At 39.3% G+C, this 20,075-nt stretch overlaps 2 protein-coding genes and 1 non-coding gene across 6 annotated transcripts in view; all 3 read right to left on the reverse strand.

Moving 5' to 3' along the window:
- Positions 1 to 5,259, reverse strand: part of SOS2 (SOS Ras/Rho guanine nucleotide exchange factor 2) — a 100,565-nt gene extending 95,306 nt beyond the window's left edge. Inside the window, exon 1 of one of the 2 annotated variants that reach the window (XM_027111177.1) lies at positions 4,485 to 5,259. In XM_027111177.1, coding sequence (XP_026966978.1) covers positions 4,485 to 4,571 — 87 coding nt within the window. In that variant the 5' untranslated portion in view covers positions 4,572 to 5,259. The remainder of the gene's footprint in view (positions 1 to 4,484) is intronic. The other variant, XM_027111178.1, reaches the window with a different exon arrangement.
- A 5,688-nt stretch (positions 5,260 to 10,947) lies between these two features.
- LOC113623064 (U1 spliceosomal RNA) lies at positions 10,948 to 11,111 on the reverse strand. Its single transcript, XR_003433757.1, has one exon. It is a non-coding gene; the product is annotated as a U1 spliceosomal RNA (small nuclear RNA).
- A 47-nt stretch (positions 11,112 to 11,158) lies between these two features.
- Positions 11,159 to 20,075, reverse strand: part of L2HGDH (L-2-hydroxyglutarate dehydrogenase) — a 51,119-nt gene continuing 42,202 nt past the window's right edge. For all 3 annotated transcript variants that reach the window (XM_027111180.1, XM_027111181.1, XM_027111179.1), the window contains one exon: positions 11,159 to 13,178. In XM_027111180.1, coding sequence (XP_026966981.1) covers positions 12,983 to 13,178 — 196 coding nt within the window. In that variant the 3' untranslated portion in view covers positions 11,159 to 12,982. The remainder of the gene's footprint in view (positions 13,179 to 20,075) is intronic.

Here is a 20,075-nt window from a genome sequence, read left to right on the forward strand (position 1 = left end):
CTCTTGTTGTGGAGCATGGGCTCTAGGTGCACGGGCTTCAGTAGTTGTGGCACACAGGCTCAGTAGCTGTGGCTTGCAGACTCTAGGGCAAAGGCTTGGTAGTTGTGGCACACAGGCTTAGGTGCTCCGCGGCATGTGGGACCTTCCCGGACCAGGGCTCGAACCCATGTCCCCTGCATTGGCAGGCGGATTCTTAACCACTGCGCCACCAGGGAAGTCCTCATCTCCTTTTCACTTGGTCTTGGTTCTTTAAATCAAGTCATGTTCCTACCTTTCCCTAGGGCTCAAATCCTTTCTCCCCTTTCTTTGTTTTGTTAATTCCTATTGATCTTTCAGATAATTAACTTCTTTACTGTCTGCCTCTCCCAGGCCTCTCTGCCACAGCCATTTAGAATGGAAGCTTTATGAGACCAAGGCCTTGCTACAACCTCAGTACCAAGAACAGCACCTGGCACACAGGAGGCACTCAATAAATATCTGAATATATCCTCCAGAGCTCAGCATGAATGTCACTTCCTTAAAGAAGCCTTCCTTGACCTTCTTATATCAGTAACACCAATTTCATTTTCTCAAAGGACCCCCAGGCTTTTCTTCTGGGCCCCAGGAAAGATCCAGCACAATCTTCTAAAATAGTTCCAAGAGATATTAGTACAAAGGCATAAACACTAGACTCTTTCAGATTTCACAAAAGCAGTTCTGAATCAAAACCCTCAACCTTCTTCCCCCACCCCCCCACTCCGCCACAGACTGCTATTAATTAACTCAAACATTCACACCTCTTGAATTTTAACAGATATCTAAGAGCAAACTATAATGGTTGAGGTGGGAGGTCAATATTTAACCTGAATGAAATTAGACTCAGGAACAAGGTAACTCTACCAATTCTTTCTAGTTCTCTGTGACATTTGTAACTACAGATAATAACGACAGACATTTTCTCTTCCTTGGCTAGCCTGGTGAATAAGGCCTTAAAGAAAAGGCATCTACCACGGAAATACCAGGGACTAAAATACCTGCTAAAATGATTTTAAGGCATGTTTCCCACATATAGAATGCCTACACTGATTTTTCTCAGCATACAATCGAATAGCACATGCACAAAGTACCACAGGCATTTCAAAGACACAGGTAATAAGCTGCATTTACAAATATATCCCACACTCTTTTTTCCTCCGAGTAATATGATAGCTTCAATCTTCTCGGGGAATAGTGATGAAGGCATTTATGTCTCTGGCTCTTTTAGGAAAGATACATAATTTAGCAGTAATGTTAACAATGCATGTATTATCCATTAGCAGTGTCATTTAGCTCTACTTTACCCTTTGTAGTTCTGTATGTACTTAAATGTCCTAGGTGAAGTTCTGTTTTAACAGTTAAAGAACAGCAGCACAACAAAACAAAAAGTTAAAGAACAACACATTTCTATTTCCAAAATTATTTTTTCTTAAATCTATTTCTCAATGCTCGTGTTTCTTCTACATAGTGAAATGAATATTTAATGCTGGTTTTAAAAAATCCCTTGCGTTTTCAGTCAGTAATAGTAACTTGGTCAAATATATGTATTTTTTGGTTTCCAGAAAAATCAGCCAAAACTTGAAAATAAGCAAAAGAGATAACTAGGTGTTCTTCGGCACAGTTCAAGCTACGCTTGAACCTTTGATTACTTTCTACTGACTGGGCTCTTTTACAAATTGATCAGATTAACTTAGAGATTTTTGTCTGGTACAGATGCAAAACCTAATCAGCAGGAAAGACAATCCCAAATTTACTGCTTATGTTCTTGTAGGACATTAACAAATTTTGTGTCCAACCCCAAAATCTTACTTTAATATTCTTTTATTAAGTTGCCTATAAATACCTACCTCCTCCAATTTTCATTTGAAGTGGTTCTAAGATCTCATGAGTTCCCTCATTAAGTAGTAAATTGAATCAAAATTACTGATACATGTTCGTTCACATTGGTATGAGAGTTGTGACTTTACCTTTCTGAAAATTATATTTTAACAGTTTTGGAGGTTCCATCAAGATGCCCAAGTGAACTAACCTCACAGAGTTAATTAAACAACCTTGTTCTTTTCAAACACAGAGATATTCCTTACAAAACCTTGAGCTCATAACTGCTATCTCATTTACATAAACCAAAACCTCAAAGTTTATAATTTTCAGTCTAGGTGGTAAACACCTTTAGAGCAAGGCCTTTACTTTTATTCATGTTTGTATTCTTAGGATCCAGCTTGGTGCCAAGTACCTAAAATGTGTTCAATAAATGTTAAATGAAACTAGCGTACACATGTTTGATGGCAACACCAACTGGAGGAGAAAAATCTTAGTAGTCTAATACTATTGCTGCATCTACTATTAATCCTAGCAGTCTTTGTAACAATCTGGTCAGCTGGTAGAAGGAAACCAAATTCTAGATGCCTTGAATGTGAAGACAGAGCCTCCCCATAAGTGGTAGGAATTCTCAGTGTACAAAGACAAGGGTGGCAAGTATAGACCAGAATTTAACTCATCCTTCAAAGAGTGAACCTTGAGCTCTTTAAGAACTAAAACTCTTAGCAAGCACTACAAACCTACATGTTGCAATACCACAAATACCACAAAACTGAACATAATCTGAATTATGAACACCAAAAACTTTCCAAAAACATAAAAAGTGTCTTCCATAGGAATATACCTCAATTCTAGAATAACAGTAAATTAATAAGTTAAATAGAAACTGCTTCTTGAATTCACCTCAAAAGACCAGATTTTCTTTGCTGTATTTATTCCATAAGCAAAGGATGTACAAGAACTGTGGAATAAGAAAATAGAGATCTACAAGGCATCTGAGTTCCAAGAAAACAAGCACAACACATAAATGCAAAATACCAGACTCAAAGCAATGGACTAGGATTGGATGCTAATGCTGGCTTTGTTTCCAGGCTAACCTGAAGATACAAATCTGTATTTGTGCATGACGGATTATTAGGGTCAAAGCTACCTACTGAATAAGTTATGCAACACATAATCAAATTCTATTTGCTACCAGAAAATACTAGTAGGTGGAGACCTACTTCACACTGCCAACAATACAGGCCTACCTGATAACCGTACTCAACACTTCTTTCTATGTGGTGGAAGATTTAATTACTATCTAAGCATTTCCCCCTTTGCTTTTCATTATCACCACTCAGCACACTTTCCATTTCTTTCCCTCTCCTTATAGAATCGGGCTGCCCACAAAAGGAAGGTCAATTTAATACTTTTAACACCTAATATACCTGTGAAATGATAATTGTCTAGCTGCTCCTAGCCACCTCCACCAAATTCTTTAAAAAGATACTAGCTGGTGTTTGGCCCAAGGGAGGCAGTATCTCTTCGTAAGAATTATGAAAATAATGGCAAATCTAAAACTCTGAATGAATGAGGAAAATGTTTTTAATTTAATATACTACTTCCTTTCACTTGTAGAAATTTAACGTATGAAGATTTATTTTCCAAGGGCAGCCTTTTAAATTAATGTTTATTCTTTCTTTCTTATTTTAAAATTTATTCTTGGTTATTTTCCACAAAAGGTAGAAGGGACTAAGTTTGAATCACTGGCAAGGAAAACCCACGCTCAGTAGGTATGGTATCTTCTCCTGCACCCATTTACACTCTTTAAATGCCTTGACCTTACAAAAGGTTTTATTATAAAAATGATAGTATGATTATTACCTAAATGCAGACGAAAACTCACACCATCTACAGGAGAGATGCACCCTAGTGATGCACCCAAACTTAAAAGATTTTTATGAGCTGCTCCTTTTTCGTCCCCTTAAAATGATTCTAAGTGCTAAACTGCACTCAGTGAAGAAACTGACCGAATTCTACAAGGGAAATCTCTCGTAAACAGGGGGGACGCCTTTTGCAGGAAGGGAGGAGGCACTTTAAGTTGACCTCAAGAATTGTTCAAAGCAATATCATGGCTCACTGACATTTCTCGAGAAACACATCCATCTTACAAAAAAAAAAGTCACCACCTCTTAGGTGAGTGGACCCCCTTCACGAGCAAATCGACTAAGGGAACAGCCCCAAGGAACTTAATTAAAAGTAATTACACAGGCTAGAAATGTGCTTTTGTTTTAGAAACTGTCTAAATACCAGCGGGACTTTCTCTTGCCCGAATCCAGCCTGAGAACAACAAATTGGTCAACGGCGGAAGTCGCCTGACGAAATGACTGCAACGTGAAATCCAGTTTTATGATCATAATAAAACCTTCCTTCCGGGGCCAAGCAAGAACTTGAGAAAACGTCCTTTTGGACGCAGCAGGCAATCACGCGCCCCCATCGCCGGCCGGAGAGAAAGTGCTGGGCCTGCGGGCCCCGAGCGCGGGGAGGGCATGTAGCTCCCCGTAAGAGCGTCCGAGGGGCCGCGGCCCGCGCGCCCCGCCCGCCTGCCTCCCGCCTCTGCCCCGGCACCTCCCTGGGGGCCCCGCGGCCGCACGGGCACCAGCACTGACCTTCCGCAGGGCCGAGACCAACAGTCCCCGCCATTTCGGACTGTTCTCTTCGCTGAAGAACTCGTACGGCTGCGGCGCCTGCTGCATGGCCCCGGCGGCAGCGCCTCCGCATCGGGGGCGGCCAGCGGGCCGAAACGGGCCGGGCCGGTGGCCTGACAGACAGGGCGCGGGCCGCCTCGCCTCGCCGGCCGCCGCCGCCTCCTCCTGCCCGGGCCGCGGCTACGGCCGAGGCGGCTCGGAGGCGGCGCCGGCGGGCGGGCGGGGGCTCCGGGGGCGGCTTCCTCGGCCCCGCGGCCTCGCCTAGTGCAGAGTCCGCAGAGGAAGCGCGGCGGCCCGTGAACCCGGACGGCCCCCGGCTGCGACCGAAGCGGTGGCCTCCTTTCCCGGCGGCGCTGGCCCGCTTCTCGGGCGGCTCCTCCTCCTTTGTCTGGGTTCGCAACCCGACGGGGGTACAGCTGGCCTCTCCCCTCCTCGGACTCCCGCTACGGCCGCGGCAGGCAGAGAGCGGCGGCGGCGGCGGCTTGTCTCCTCATCGCCTCATCTCCGCCCTCCCAACCGGCAACGCCGCCCTGCCCGGCCCACCCGAGTCACCTCCAGAGGGCCCTGGGGACAGACCGGGCGCGCGCGTCGGGCGAGAGAGCCACACTGGTGCGCACAGCGTTGGCCACCACCACCGCCGCCGCCCCTTCAGCAGCCGCGCACAGCGCCCCAGGGCCGCCGCCAAGCTCCGGGTCCCAGCAAGCGCGGCTCGGCCAGCCCCCTCCGCCCCGCGCTCATTATCCCGTGTAGCTGGAGCAGCCCCGCACGGAGCATGCGCGCCGCGGAGGGGCAAAGGGGCTGGCCGGGAGCGGAGGCCTCCTCGCAGGAGTGCGCGTCTCCTGGGCGCTTGCTGGGTGCACGTTCCAGACAGACTCCGCAACTCACTGACTGCGTTTTACACACACTCTCCCTCCTCTCGATCTTCCCGAGACAATCCTGACTCGATGCCACTCCTCGAGCCCCAGGACTCCGTCATGGGAAGCAGTATAGGGATTTGTAGAGAAAGGGGCTTTCCGGCTGGACAAGATATTTAATGTATTTGTGTTTACATGGCTATTCTGTATATGTAACAATTTCATAGCTTGGTGCTGTGGGAACTGAAGGAAGTGAGGAGTGGGAAGCCCTTAGCACACAGTAGGGCCAAAAAAGGCAGATGGCAACGTTAATCAAGCTTGAACTTAAAGGTCTTTCACTTGCATGAGCCCCTATGTGTTCACAAAAATTTCATACCGTTTTGGTAAAACTTCCCATATTTTTGCATTGTTTTCTTAATGGTGTCCTCCAAACTGTGGCGGTGTGGAGGTGTCAGGCGCCACAAAACCCGGATCTGCCCTTGGGGCCAGCCATACTCATTAGCAGCCCAAAAAAGATCCCCAGACCTTAAGCTTTCCTGAGTTGAAGACTCTGGAAACTTTATCATTAACATAAATTTCATCCCACTAAAGACGCTGAGGACATACATGAATTACAGTACATTGTTCCCAGCCACTAGCAGTGAGGAAGGGAAAGGAAGAACAGGTTGCCAAAAAAAAGTCTGTGCCACGCTTCAGTTCCAGATCAGTAGCAGAGCAATTATCCTACCTTAAAACAAGCACCATTTTGTCATTTTGGCAAAATCATAATGGCAGAGTTGGAAAATTTAGTATCCACTCAACCATTTTTCTAATCCAAGTATCCACTGAATCAAGAATCTTTTCTAATAGATAAGCAACAAGGATATATTGTACAGCACGGGGAAATATAGCCAGTGTTTTGTAATAAGTTTAAGTGGAGCATAATATATAAAAAATATTGAATCATTGTACACATGAAATATTGAATCATTGTACACATGAAACTAATATTGTAAATCAGAAATACTTCAATTAAAAAAATATCTCTAGGGCTTCCCTGGTGGCGCAGTGGTTGAGGGTCCGCCTGCCAATGCAGGGGACGCGGGTTCGTGCCCCAGTCCCGGAGGATCCTGCGTGCCGCGGAGCGGCTGGGCCCATGAGCCGTGGCCGCTGGGCCTGCGCGTCCGGAGCCTATGCTCCGCAGCGGGAGAGGCCACAGCGGTGAGAGGCCCGCGTACTTAAAAAAAAAAAAAATATATATATATATATATATATATATATATATACACATATAAAATAAATGGCCACACCCACATTCCCACGTACAATACTTGGGATAAAGGTAAGATAGGGAAATGCTTGTATCTCTCCAATCTTTCCATCAGTGAGGGCAAAGATCTTGGCTTATATAGAGTGTCTTTACTTTTCTCTCTCTTCCTGAACTCCAGCTATAAACTGCTAGGCTGTCAAACTACTGGACTGTGATTGTATTTTCTTGTAGGAGAGTAAAGTTGTTAATGGGAAGTTTCATTCTTGGCTAAGGAGGTTAGAAGCCTTCTCTGGGTCAAATCAGGTCTGAAGACACATTTTGTTTAACCAAAGCTATATTTAAATTTTTTAAACTGTTGTTAATATTTTAAAATTAAGAGATTTCATATAAAAATCTGGATTTTCAGCTTCTCTTGACAAAGATCTGGCAACACTGGGCCCTGATGCTTCCTGCAAAGGAATAATCAGCAGGCAGTGGGGTAGTGGCTGCCTCTTTAGAAAAATATGCCATCCCGTTTCCAGTTGGCTATACTCCCCAGCTGGCACTCTTCACCCTTTTATGTAACCTGCCTAGTCTCTACAGGCATCTGAGTTGTGATCTGTGGGCTAGGCAAACAGAAATGTGATCCACGTGCATGTGGAAGATAATCCAAGAATGACACCAGTAAAAAGTTTCCCAACCAGACAAATGGGCCACCTAGAAAAACATGTTGGATCAATACTGTATACTCTACACTAGGCTAAAGCCAAGATGTGTCAAATATTTAAATGTAAAAAATAAAACCATAAAATAATCTGTTTATAACTTTGGAGTACAAAGACCTTTCTACTATGATATAAAATGTAGATTGATAAATTCTATTTTTTAAAATGTATACCAAAGAAAAACACCACAAGCTAAGCCAAAAGGCAAATAACAAACTGGAAAAAATATTCGCAACTCATTTCCTACACAGTTAATCTCCCTAACATCTAAAGGAATTCCTGCAAATTAATAAGACTAAAACTTAATAAGAAAAAAAAGATAAAGGATATGAAAAGGAAATATAAATGTCTCAAACATATTGAAGATGCACAACCTCATATTACAAAAATCGCAAATTTAAATAATACTGTTATCATTTTTCACCTATTAGAATAGCTCAGATCAGAAAGTTTGATTATATACTATGTTGGTGAGAATATGGGGAAACCGGTACTCTGATAGATTATTGGTGAGATTGGTAAATTGGTTCAATCTCCATCAAGGGCAACTTGACAACATCCAAGTTGCAAAGGCATATACCCTTTGACCTGATAAATTCTAAGAATATGTCCTATAGGTATACTTGCTCATATGTGAAATGACTTTGCACAGTATTATTCATTACGGTATTGTTTGTTACAGCAAAACAACAACAAAAAAACACCCTAGAAATAAACAATTTAAATAATCATCAGTAGGAATAAGGGACTGGTTCAACAAATAATAAATCCAGAGAATGGAACCTATAAAGTCATCTAAAAAGAACCAGGCCACTGTGTTCAGGCCACTTGAACATTCTCCAAGATACACCACAAAGCGAAAAGAGCAGGATGTATAATACAGTATGCAGAGTATGCTACCACTTGTGTAAAAAAAAAATGGAGACAGTATTTTATTATATATAAATATTTCTGCAAGGCTGCACAAGATATTGATAAGTTTTGTTGCCTCAGGGATAAGAACTGGGAGGCTAGAGGAGAGAGGGAGACTTGCCACTGTGTACTTTTTTATGACTTTTGAATTTTCAACTATATGAATGTTGTACTTATTCAAAACATTAATTAAAAGCTGTTTTTTTAAATGAAAAACTCCAACCTCATTAGAAACACACGCTTCAAGTGTTGAAAAATAGAAGTATTAAACACACTGATACCATGAGAGAGAGGGCCTATGGATATATAACAAAAACTCAATCATAAATTTGAGTTAAAATTAATATGCTATCACACTAAGAATTTGATAATAATTTTACTTGTCTTTAGAATTTATTTTTAAAATTTTTTATTGAAGTATAGTTCATTTACAATGTCGTATAAGTTTCAGTTGTCCAGCACGGCGATTCAGTTGTACACACACACACACACACACACACACACACACACACACACACATATATGCTTTTTAAGATTATTTTCCCTTATACATTATTACATAATATTGAGTACAGTTCCCTGTGCTATACAGTAGGTCCTTGTAGGTTATCTATTTTATACATAGTAATGTGTATATGTTAATCCCAGTCTCCCAATTTATCCCTCCCCCCACACCCTTTCCCCTTTAGTAACCATAAGTTTGTTTTCTGTCTCTGTCTCTTTCTGTTTTGGAAGTAAGTTCATTTGTGTCTTTTTTGTTTTTCTTTTAGATTCCACATATAAGCGGTATCATATGATATTTGTCTTTCTCTGTCTGGCTTACTTCACTTAGTGTGATAATCTCTAGGTCCATCCATGTTGTTGCAAATGGCATTATTTCATTCTTTTTTATGGCTAACATTCCATTGTATATATATACGACATCTTCTTTATCCATTTTTCTGTTGGTGGACATTTAGGTTGCTTCCATCTCTTGGCTATTGTAAATAGTGCTGCATTGAACATTGGGGTGCATGTATCTTTTCGAATTATGGTTTTCTCTGGATATATGCCCAGGAGTAGGGTTGCTGGATCATATAGTAGCTCTATTTTTAGTTTTTTAAGGAACCTCCATACTGTTCTCCATAGTGGCTGCACCAGTTTACATTCCCACCAACAGTGTAGGAGGGTTCCTATTTCTCCACACCCTCTCCTGCATTTGTTATTTGTAGACTTTTTGGTGATGGCCATTCTGACCGGTGTGAGGTGATACCTCATTCTAATTTTACTTGTCTTTTTAGAATTTAGAATGGCTTTAAGGAGATAAGTTGAATGACCCAAGCACATTTCAAATTTTAAAAGGCAGTAAAAATTTTACCACTAAAATTCTCTCAGGGCTTCCCTGGTGGCTCAGTGGTTGAGAGTCCGCCTGCCGATGCAGGGGACACAGGTTCGTGCCCTGGTCTGGGAAGATCCCACATGCCGCGGAGCGGCTAGGCCCGTGAGCCATGGCCGCTGAGTCTGCGCGTCCGGAGCCTGTGCTCCGCAACGGGAGAGGCCACAAGAGTGAGAGGCCTGCGTACAGCAAAAAAAAAAAAAAAAAAAATTCTCTCACTGAAAAACATTTTCAAGAAGGACTTAACTTTTCTCGCATTTACTCTCTCCTACTTCCTCCATTTATTTAAAGCTACAAGTGCTGCCAGTCAGTAGCAAACCAAAGCAATGCCACAGGAAACAATAAATGTTGTTGTCACTCACTTTCATGGTCCGTTGCTGTAGCTAACTCTGGTCCTCTTAACAGTCCACCTGCTGGAAAGAAATTGGAGTAGGCACTCAGATAGATCATTTGCCCTATAACCCATATGGGAGGTTCATGCCCAGAACCCCAACCCCGTGTAAGAGGTGGCATACCGAAAATGTCTTCCCAAGAGGAACAATAATTTTGTATGAAGTTCCAAAAGATTTACTTATTGCCCTCCTCTCCATGGAAAAAGCACTGTGTATTGGTATGTTATACACATTCTACTATGGAACAGAAATAATGTTCCCTGGTACTCTGGGTATGAGGATGACACTGAAGTCAGCCAGATATTGCTACCACTACCAAATGGAAAGCCATTTTTTGTAAGTAGGAAAGTGCTCCACTTTTTTTATTTTTGGCTGTGTGGGGTCTTCATCGCTGCACGCAGGCTTTCTCTAGCTGCAGCGAGTGGGGGTCACACATCGTTGCGGTGCTCATGCTTCTCATTGCGGTGGCTTCTCTTGTTGCGGAGCATGGGCTCCAGGCACGTGGGCTTCAGTGGTTGCAGCTCACGGGCTTAGTTGCTCCGCAGCATGTGGGATCTCCCGGGACTAGGGATCGAACCTGTGTCCCCTGCATTGGCAGGCAGATTCTTAACCACTGCGCCACCAGGGAAGTCCCTAGTGTTCCACTTTTTACCCAAAATATAAACTACTCTACCTCATTTTTACATTATACACAAATACAAGCTTTTTTCTTTTGATTGGCTGCTATTTAAAGCCTATTGATAGCTCAAAATTTATATGAATCAGAGTTTTAAAAAAATCCTTATTTCTCCATATCCCTGTGTCATATTAACCACCATCCAGTACCCACATTAAATGGATGACACACTAAAGGTTCTCTTCAGTATTAGATAAACACAAACCACTGGACCCCTAGAAAACGGTCTTGAAGGATCTCTACTGTTAAAACAGAAAAAAAACAGGGGAAAGCGCAAACACAGTTCCCCAATACCACAAATCATGCAGCCAAGTTTCCCACATTTGGGGAAATTGCAGGGGTCAGCACATCCGGAGTGCAATGCATGAGCTGCACCCTGGGAAAACCACCTTCATGATCATGGTATATCCCCTCCCAGGTAAGTACTGAATCAGAGTTTTTATGAAACTAAAATTTATGTTCACAACACCAAAGCTCATTAAAATATTTTTAATATTAATATACAATTCTTCTCTCTTAGAAATACACAAAACTTTTAAATATTATAGCATTATTCCACAACAAAACTCTATTGACATAAATAAAAATGTTTTACAAATAGAATAATCTACACATTCAAAATGCTTTCAATCATTTTTTCACTTGTATTTTTTGGGGTATAGTAAAGACCCAAATGGAATGGGGGTTGCTTTAATTAGGGTAGTTATTTTTATAACTTCAGTCTTTCACAGCTTAGTGTATATGCAATCTTACTGTTAATGAAATAGAGAATTGTAATATTTTCCATCTCTTAATAGTCTTGCAATGAAACAGAAAATACCCTGTGTATCACATTTCTTGGAAGAATCAGTTGTTATGAAGAACCATTAGGGCTTGTTTCCTCTGTGAATACTTTCCAACTGCTTTCAGTATTCTCATCCCAAGTGCTGAAGAACTGTCTAATCTATTCACCTGAGATGTGCTATTCTGTAACATGAGCTGATGATGTGTAGCCTTTCAAATTAATTGATGAGGTAGCTCAATCAATGTAATCATTGGCTTAAAGTGAAAAGGAAGAAAACTGGTAAGTTTTGCTATCAACCAAAATGCTCATCTTTCTGACTCATCCTTCACACGGTTTTGGAGAGACGAGAGGAAAGAAAAAATGAAGACTGGAAGATTAATCCAGAGACAGCATATGTGAGGGAATGGATGAAAATTTCTCACCTAAATGGTGGTTTTGCAATAAGTTTCCCCACGTTATACCATATTTTCATTTATATTTCTATTTTCCAACATTCTGTATTGCAAGAATCATTTCAACAGATACCACACACACACGTATATATATAGTACATAGTATACAGTATGGCACTTTAAACAATTTAAAATACTCATGAAATACACGATTGTAAGGCACTTTTGCGGTGTACAAAAGTGAATGCCTCAAAATTAGGTATTTCCCCCAAATGAAGAAATATCCTCATAAAGGTTTATAGGATTCTGGAAAAGTCAAGTAGGCATGAATCATTAGTGATCTTGGCCAACATCTGAGAACCTTGGTATGACTGAAGAACAGAGATATAAGAGATAAATACTATTTTAAATTACAAAGTTCTGTATGTCAGTGTCAGGATTCTAAGTTCTTTTAGTTTCTCAACCACAGAAGACTGAAGAGTAAGCAAAATACTCATTGTGGACTGCTGTTTAGATTTAGGATGACACCAGACCAAGTGAATTATAAAGAAACTGGGAATAATAAATGCTTTGAGTTTCTTTTGCAAAGTTATTTCTTACAAATGTAGATAAGACAGAATCTTATTCAAACTACTTCAAAATGTGAAATTTCATGTATTTGAATCAACAATTTTAAATTCCCAAATACAAATACTGTTGTTCTAAATGATGTGAGCTTTTCTATGACTCTTCAAAATTAAAAGGTTTGCAACCTACAATATATTTTCTTGTCTAGGAAAGTCAAAAAAGCTTAGATATTATAAAGTCAAAAAGTTAGGGGAATAATCACTTTTTCATGCTATAGTTCCCAGAAATTCCAAAAAAGCCAAATCTCTAGATCATGGTTGGTGAGGACAGGTCATTAACAAAGTCAAGAATTCAGGACAGATACAACTGTACCTTTTTAAAGAGCATGGACTTTAAAAAATCATTATTTCCATATTACATAATTTAAAAAATTCAGTGGTTATCTAAAATGACATTTTAAACCATTTTTCTTAAATGAAACTTAAAGAATGTAGTTAGTACATTCTTGTTGCTGAATGTGGAGATTAAAATGCATACCTAGCTCCTTTCATTATTTACAATTTAAATCTCTGTTGTACTTCATCTGCAATCATTCCAGAAATTGCAAGGGAAGAAGTGGCAGCAGGGGAAGGTGCATTTCTCACATGAAGAATGCGATTTCCAATATCCCCAACTCCTCCATCAAATACAAAATCTTCTACGAGATTTCCATCTCTATCCAGGGCTTGGGCTCTTACTCCAGCTGGACCTCTGCAAAAGCAAGAGTGGTAGTCATCTGACTAGAAGCGACAGGACACTTTACATACGTGTCAGTGGTTTCAAAGTATTCTTAAAGCAATAAAGTCTTTATTCTTCTAAATGCACAATTATGTGAAAACCCAATAGGTTTGTGTTTAGCCAAAGGCTGCCAGTTGTAGCCTGTCAAGCATATATCCTTACCCTAAAATACACAAATGGGTTCTTTCCAAAAGTAGCAGATAAATCCATATTTAATTAGAATAGATGTATTTTTATTTAAATTTACAAAATGAATTTATTATACAATCAATCACTAGAATAGAAAGCAAGATAATACAAAGTAAAGAAAGCAAGAATTATGTGTGTCAGCTACATTCCTACATGCGCTACAGAATTCTAAGTATTTTTATGTTTTGGTTGTACACTATTAAAAGTTATGGAAAAAATATTTGCAAATGGCAGCAAATGCTGGCTTTGTAGTTTGTTTTGATTTTTAACTGTTTAGCATTTAATATCAGGATAACCTTCAATTAATTAAAGAGAAATGACACACTCTTAATCAAAGGAAATGCACAAAAATGAATTAACAGCATGTTAATACAGTAAGAGCCTTTAACGTTAAAAGTTCTGTTTTACAACATTTGAGTTTACAAATTAGATTTTTTTTTTTAGTTTTAAAAATAAAGTTTACAGATAAAATCTGGATAAAATAATTTTGGAGTCCAAAAGCGCCTCCACTGAAACTGCTTAAGAAAACCCAGTTTGCAAACAGTTGCCTTATACACACCAGCAAGACTCAAGAAATCAGGCAACAATATTAAACACTTTTTATTGATTCTGGGCAGATGCAGATAAGCACTTGAGGAAGATACAAAGAACAATACGAGAGCACTGCCCTCTAAGACCTCAGCCTGGCTGAGGAGAGATCATGATAATAATAGCTATTTTTTTACCAAGTGCTTACTCCATGCTAGGAATTCTCTCATTTAATCCTCACAACAACTCTAAGAGGCTGATATGTTTATAGTTTATATTTAACAGCAAAGAAAATAGAGAGATTAAGTAACTTGCCTGAAGTTACATAGCTATACAGTTCATCTGTAGAGAGATAAATAAGAATTACAACAACAGGGGTGAAAGATTCTGTAATAAAAGTAACCTGTAATATAGAAGGCTGCAGGGAATCTGGACAGGAGATTTTTGAGCTATAAGGATTTCCAAGGAAGAATCAGATACAAAGGGCTTCCCTGGTGGCGCAGTGGTTGAGAGTCCGCCTGCCGATGCAGGGAACACGGGTTCGTGCCCCGGTCCGGGAAGATCCCACATGCTGCGGAGCTGCTGGGCCCGTGAGCCATGGCCCCTGAGCCTGCGCGTCTGGAGCCTGTGCTCCGCAACAGGAGAGGCCACAACAGTGAGAGGCCCGCGTACTGCAAAAAATACAGCACAAAGAGGCAGAATGGGACTGAAGCTGAAATTTCTTAGGGTAAGGATACATAACAGCCTATTAGCCAGTGTGTGGTCTATTTTGTACATTCTGTGTTTGTAGCTTCTCTCAACCAATCAAAACAGCATTTCTCCTCTCTTTTCTTGGATAATGCTCCTATTGCTGTTGTGAGCATCTCTATGAGTTTTCTTGTCCTTCTCCTTTTATCTCACAGAAAGCCAACATGCAGGGGACACACAGTGGCATGACTACCTACTGATGTTGAGTGTTCAAAATAAAAACTTTCCTCTCCATGAAGGTTTAGTTAGTATATTCTCCTTACTCTTTCTAAGCAAATAGAAGTTAGTACTGATTAACTACAGTTAAAAATGTGTCTATATTTATTTATTCCTCTTACAAACACCAACTATGTTCTCGACATCCCCTACAGTCCTGCCCAAGTATTCAAAACCTATAATCCAAACTGTAAAAAAAATATACAAGATTAACTTTTTCTAAGAAACTCACTTTAGTTCAAACTAAAGTAACTATTTAACATGGCATGTTTAAATTACCAAATTCTTCATGCTCCCTATTCAGCACTTAGTGAAATTTCAGGGTTTTTCTTTGCATGATTACATATAGGCATTCCCCCTCAGAATATCTCAGCTTGAGATGAATATTATAATTTTGAAATTTCAGGTAAAATAAACCATAAACATCTTCAGGGCCAGAACTGAATCTTATAAAACAGTCCTATTTTGCCCCCTTGTCTAGACTTGTGTTCATAGGAAGTATTCAATAGGGATAGAAAATTTTAATTGTTTAACTCTCAATACTTTTAAATTCTATTTTAATAACTGAAAGAACAAATGATTCAGAAAATTTAATATTTGTGAATTTAGCTATATTTAACTGTTTAATGCTATTTGTAGCCACATATTTTGCCATATTTGTAGCTAAATTTAATAGAAATGCAAGGCCTAGACCCTTAAATGTGTCTAGAAACAACAGGTAAATATGTAACTAACGGCACTCATTCTTCTGAGAAGTGTTGTATTTATTGCTTTATTATTCTGTGGCAGGCATAATCCTGTGGGCTAGAAAACAGCTATGACAGGCTACAACTGACATCTTTGGACAGTTCCAAATAGGACAATTTAGTATTTTATAAAACTCACATGGGACCTACTGTTAATCTAAAAACAGAAGTTCACAGGAGCATATTTAAATTGGGAGTGGTGATATAGGGCAAGTCAACCATTCCATCTTAATTTCCAAATGTGAAGAAAGAGTATTTTTGTTATTAATATTCAACCAAACTGGATTGCAACAAGAGAACATGGTTTTTCCATGCCCAGTTTTTTAATTTTGTTGACAAACTGGTTTAGGGCTTAGATCATTTTGAGCCTTAGTAAATGTTCTGTGAGGGCTTGAAAAACATGAGTATTCTATAATGGGGGTGAGGGAGTTCTATGCATCCCTTAAATCAAGTGGTTTTGTTTGTTGGTCTTTTAAGTTTTTGGCCATGCTGCACGGCACGTGGGATGTTAGTTCCTTGGAAGCACAGAGTCTTAACCACTGGACTGCCAGGGAAGTCCCTAAATCAAGTGTTTTAACTGTGTTATTCAAATCTAATTTTTTTTTTTTTTTTTGGCCATGCCGAGTGCCTTGAGGGGATCTTAGCTTCCCGACCATGGATTGAACCTGGACCCCAGCAGTGAACCGAGTCCTAACCACTGGACAACCAGGGAATTCCCCTCAAACCTAATATTTTATCTGCTTGAGCTATCATCTATCAACAGACATGTCTTAAAATCACCCATCACAATTATAGATTTGATTTCTGCTTCCAGTTATGTCAGTTTTTGTTCTCTGTATTTCTTAGCTCTGTTATCATATGCAACAAATTTATAGTGACCCTCCTTATTTATAACAATAATTTTTTACCTTAAAGTGTCTTTTATCTAAAATGAACCTAGGACTCATCTTTCTTCCAATAAGCATTTGCCTAACACATAGGTGGATTTTTAAAATCCAACCTGATAATCTCTGTCTTAACACATTTGCATTTATTATAATTTCTGATATTTGATTTCAACTATATTATTTTATGCTATTTAACCCGATCTTTTTCTGAAGTTTTCCCACCTCCTTTCTTGACTTACTGAGTTTTCTACATTCTTTTTTCTTCCTCTACTATTTGGAAGTTATATAATCTATTTACATTCTTGTATTTAGTTTTTTAATTCAGATGGGACTCACTGTACATCTTGAATTTTATGTCTTTTTGTCCATTCCAGAAAATTCTCAACTACTTCTCTTCAAAGTATTGCCTCTTCTCAACTTCTCTGGAACTCCTATGAGATGTAGGCTGGAATCTTCTCATCTTCTCCATGTCTTAATTTGCACATGATGCATCTTTAGCTTACAACATTGTTCTCTAAATTCTTCAGATTTACCTTCCAATTTACTAATTTTCTCTTAAGGGAGGTCCAATCAGCTGTCTAACTTAATCATTTGAGTTTTAAAATTTAAGAACTATATTTTTCATTTCTAGAAATTCTGATTACTTGGTTTCTAAATTTGCCTAGGGTATTTCTTAAATTATTATTCTTTTTCAGTTTTTTTCATTCCCTTTTTAAAAAAATTCATTGGAGCATACTTACTTTATGGTTTCTAATATTACTATTATCCAAAGTTGTTAGAGTCTAATTCTAGTACTTATTCTATCTGCTTACTCTCACTTATAGTGCTTTGGAACTTTTGCTGGTGAGTTCCTATTCAGCAGGGGGCGTTGGGTTGAAATTATGTCCCTCCACAGAGGTTTTATATTTGCTTCTGTCAGACACTCCAGGTGTATAACCATTCTAGGAACACCTTTTTTTTTAATGGAAAATATTAAACATGTACAAAAGTAAAATGAACAGTATAAGGAACTCCCATGTATGTATTACCCAGTTTCAGTAATAATCAACACACAGCCAATCTTGTTTCATCTATATCCCCACTCTGTCTACCTCTCTCCACTGGATTATTTTAAAGCAAACCCCAGATGGCGTATCATTTCACTTCAATGTATATTTCTCTTAAAAGGATTCTTAATAATAATACAAAACTACTAACTGCTTAGTATCAACCATATTCAGTCTGTGGTCAAATTACCCTGATTTTCACTCACTCTAAGCTGTTTAAAGTGAGAGAGTGAGAGGCAGAAGTGTTAGTCTGAAGCAGGATCCATTTCTCAGCTTAAAGTTCCTAGATCAAACTAGTGGTACAAATTGAAACTCCAAGTACTTGTGAGGGAAGGCCCAGGGTTCTAGATTTTTAGGAGATTTTTTTCTAGACTTCCTCTTCACTGAGGGTACAGCCCTTCCAGAGTCCCTGGTTTTACAAAGGGATCTCAGTTCCAACTTTTTACCTTTTACAGACCCAAGGCTTCCTTTCCAGCACTTGAGTAGCAATTAAAATATAAGTCCCTAATGTTTTATATCTTGATTTGTGTGGTGGATGCATGAGTTTATACAATTTCCAAACTTCATTGAGCACTCAAGATCTGCATATTTTATTGTCTGTAAATCACAGATTAAAACAAAACTCAGTTATATTTACATCAAAATCAGAAAATCCTCCCTACCTTTCCAAGTCAGCATCAGCACTAATTCCTCCTAGTTCTTGGGTATTCAATTTCCTCTCTGTTTTCGTTTCTGGGATGCCCTTATTTTCTTGCACTCTCAGCTATAAGTATTTCAAGGGATTTTTATTATATTTTCTCCAGACTCTCTTATTAGTATTTTGCAGTGTGAGGGTTACCAAATTCTCTAGACTAGTAGCTCTCAAACAGGGGAGACTTTGCCCCCAGAGGATATTTGGCAACGTCTGGAGACATTTTTGGTTGTCATACTAGGGGAGTACTGCTGGCATCTAGTGGGTAGAGTCCAGGGATGCTGCTAAACATTCTACAGTGAACTGGACAGTCCCCCACAATAAAGAATTATTTGGCCCCAAACGTCAACAGTACCAAGAATGAGAAACCCTTTTTTGCAAAAGGGTCTAGATCACCTTTATTGCAGGATTTTTGGCTTTTACCCTTGCATTTCACAGTAGTGTAGTCTTTAGCTATCACTTACAATGAAAACATCTTGTCTGAAAATTTACTACAGAATTCCCCCAAGAATATATTTTCAAAATGAAGTGTGGGAAAAAGAGGGGATCTTGGCAAATATGTCGTCATATTTTACATCCTTACAATGCTAACAGATACAAACTACTGTTAGATTACCATGTCAAAATTAATCACAGAACAAATTAAAGGACTTTAGAGCTAAAATTAGGAACCTTAGAGATCATCATTTAATAATGAGAAGTCTGTATACCTAATGCATACATTTGACAGGTTATAACTTTACATTCCAATCTAATGTTCATTGGTAAGTTATTGCCCAAGATACTCTGGCTGGGCAATGAGAAGTCCAACTGGATCCCTTTTGGTAGCTACTGCAACTAAAGGACACCATCTTGAGCTAAACATTCCACTAAAAGTGTTGCTTTGGTTCTTTTTTACTATCCAGAACTACCTAATATGCTTCTTCCCCAATATTAATGATAGGGCATTTATGGTGTTATACTGGTTGCAAACAGGACTTAGGCTTCAAAATGTGGGAAGTCTATTGACCTTATTTTTTTGTATTATTATTATTATTTAAGATTCTAGGCATATAACAAGGTACAGAGAATAACATAATGAACATCAATATTTTTTTTACCAAACAGCTTAAGAAATAAGCATTACAGATATGATAGAAGCCCCCTGTCAAACTCTCTGCATCCCATTCTCTTGTCTCCCCGGAGATAAACACTCTCCTCAGTTAGGTGTTTATCACTCTCGTGTTTGTTTTTATTTTCACGTTACATGTGCAATCCATATACATACACAGTATAAACATATAAATGGTATCAAACATATCTTCTACACTTTTCTTTTTGTTACTGATAATTTCCTGCATTTAAGAGCTACAGGAATCAAATGGAATTGCTGAATATGTTCAGCTTCTCCATCTTCAGAAAGAAACTCATCTGTGACTGGGTTGAATTTGTCCCCAAATGCACCTGCCTACAGTGTTGTGTGCCCTTTTCTACTACCTGGTAATGAAACTGGTAACTGAAATTCACACCTTTCCACCCAGAGACAAGGGTATTCACCAAAACCCACAGGCCCCAAGGTTCAGTTCTACCATGTGAAATCCACTGGTCTAAAGAGTTTTCCTCAGGCTTCTACAAAAGAGTGGTAATCAAATCTGCATAGTGAATTCACTGCAACTATTTATACACAGAATTCACTATGCCCACCTATTGTGTTTTCCAAGGAATATTAACAGCAGTAAAAGACACTAGATTTGACCAATCTATTTTCAGATATAAAACATAACAAGTCTGCTAAAGCAGACCACTGAAAACATAAAAGCCTTCATTTATAGGTGAGTGAA

This window comes from Aethalodelphis obliquidens, unplaced genomic scaffold (assembly GCF_003676395.1).
Source record: "Aethalodelphis obliquidens isolate GAN/ISIS:26980383/991018 unplaced genomic scaffold, ASM367639v1 scaffold10, whole genome shotgun sequence".
Taxonomy (NCBI): domain Eukaryota; kingdom Metazoa; phylum Chordata; class Mammalia; order Artiodactyla; family Delphinidae; genus Aethalodelphis; species Aethalodelphis obliquidens.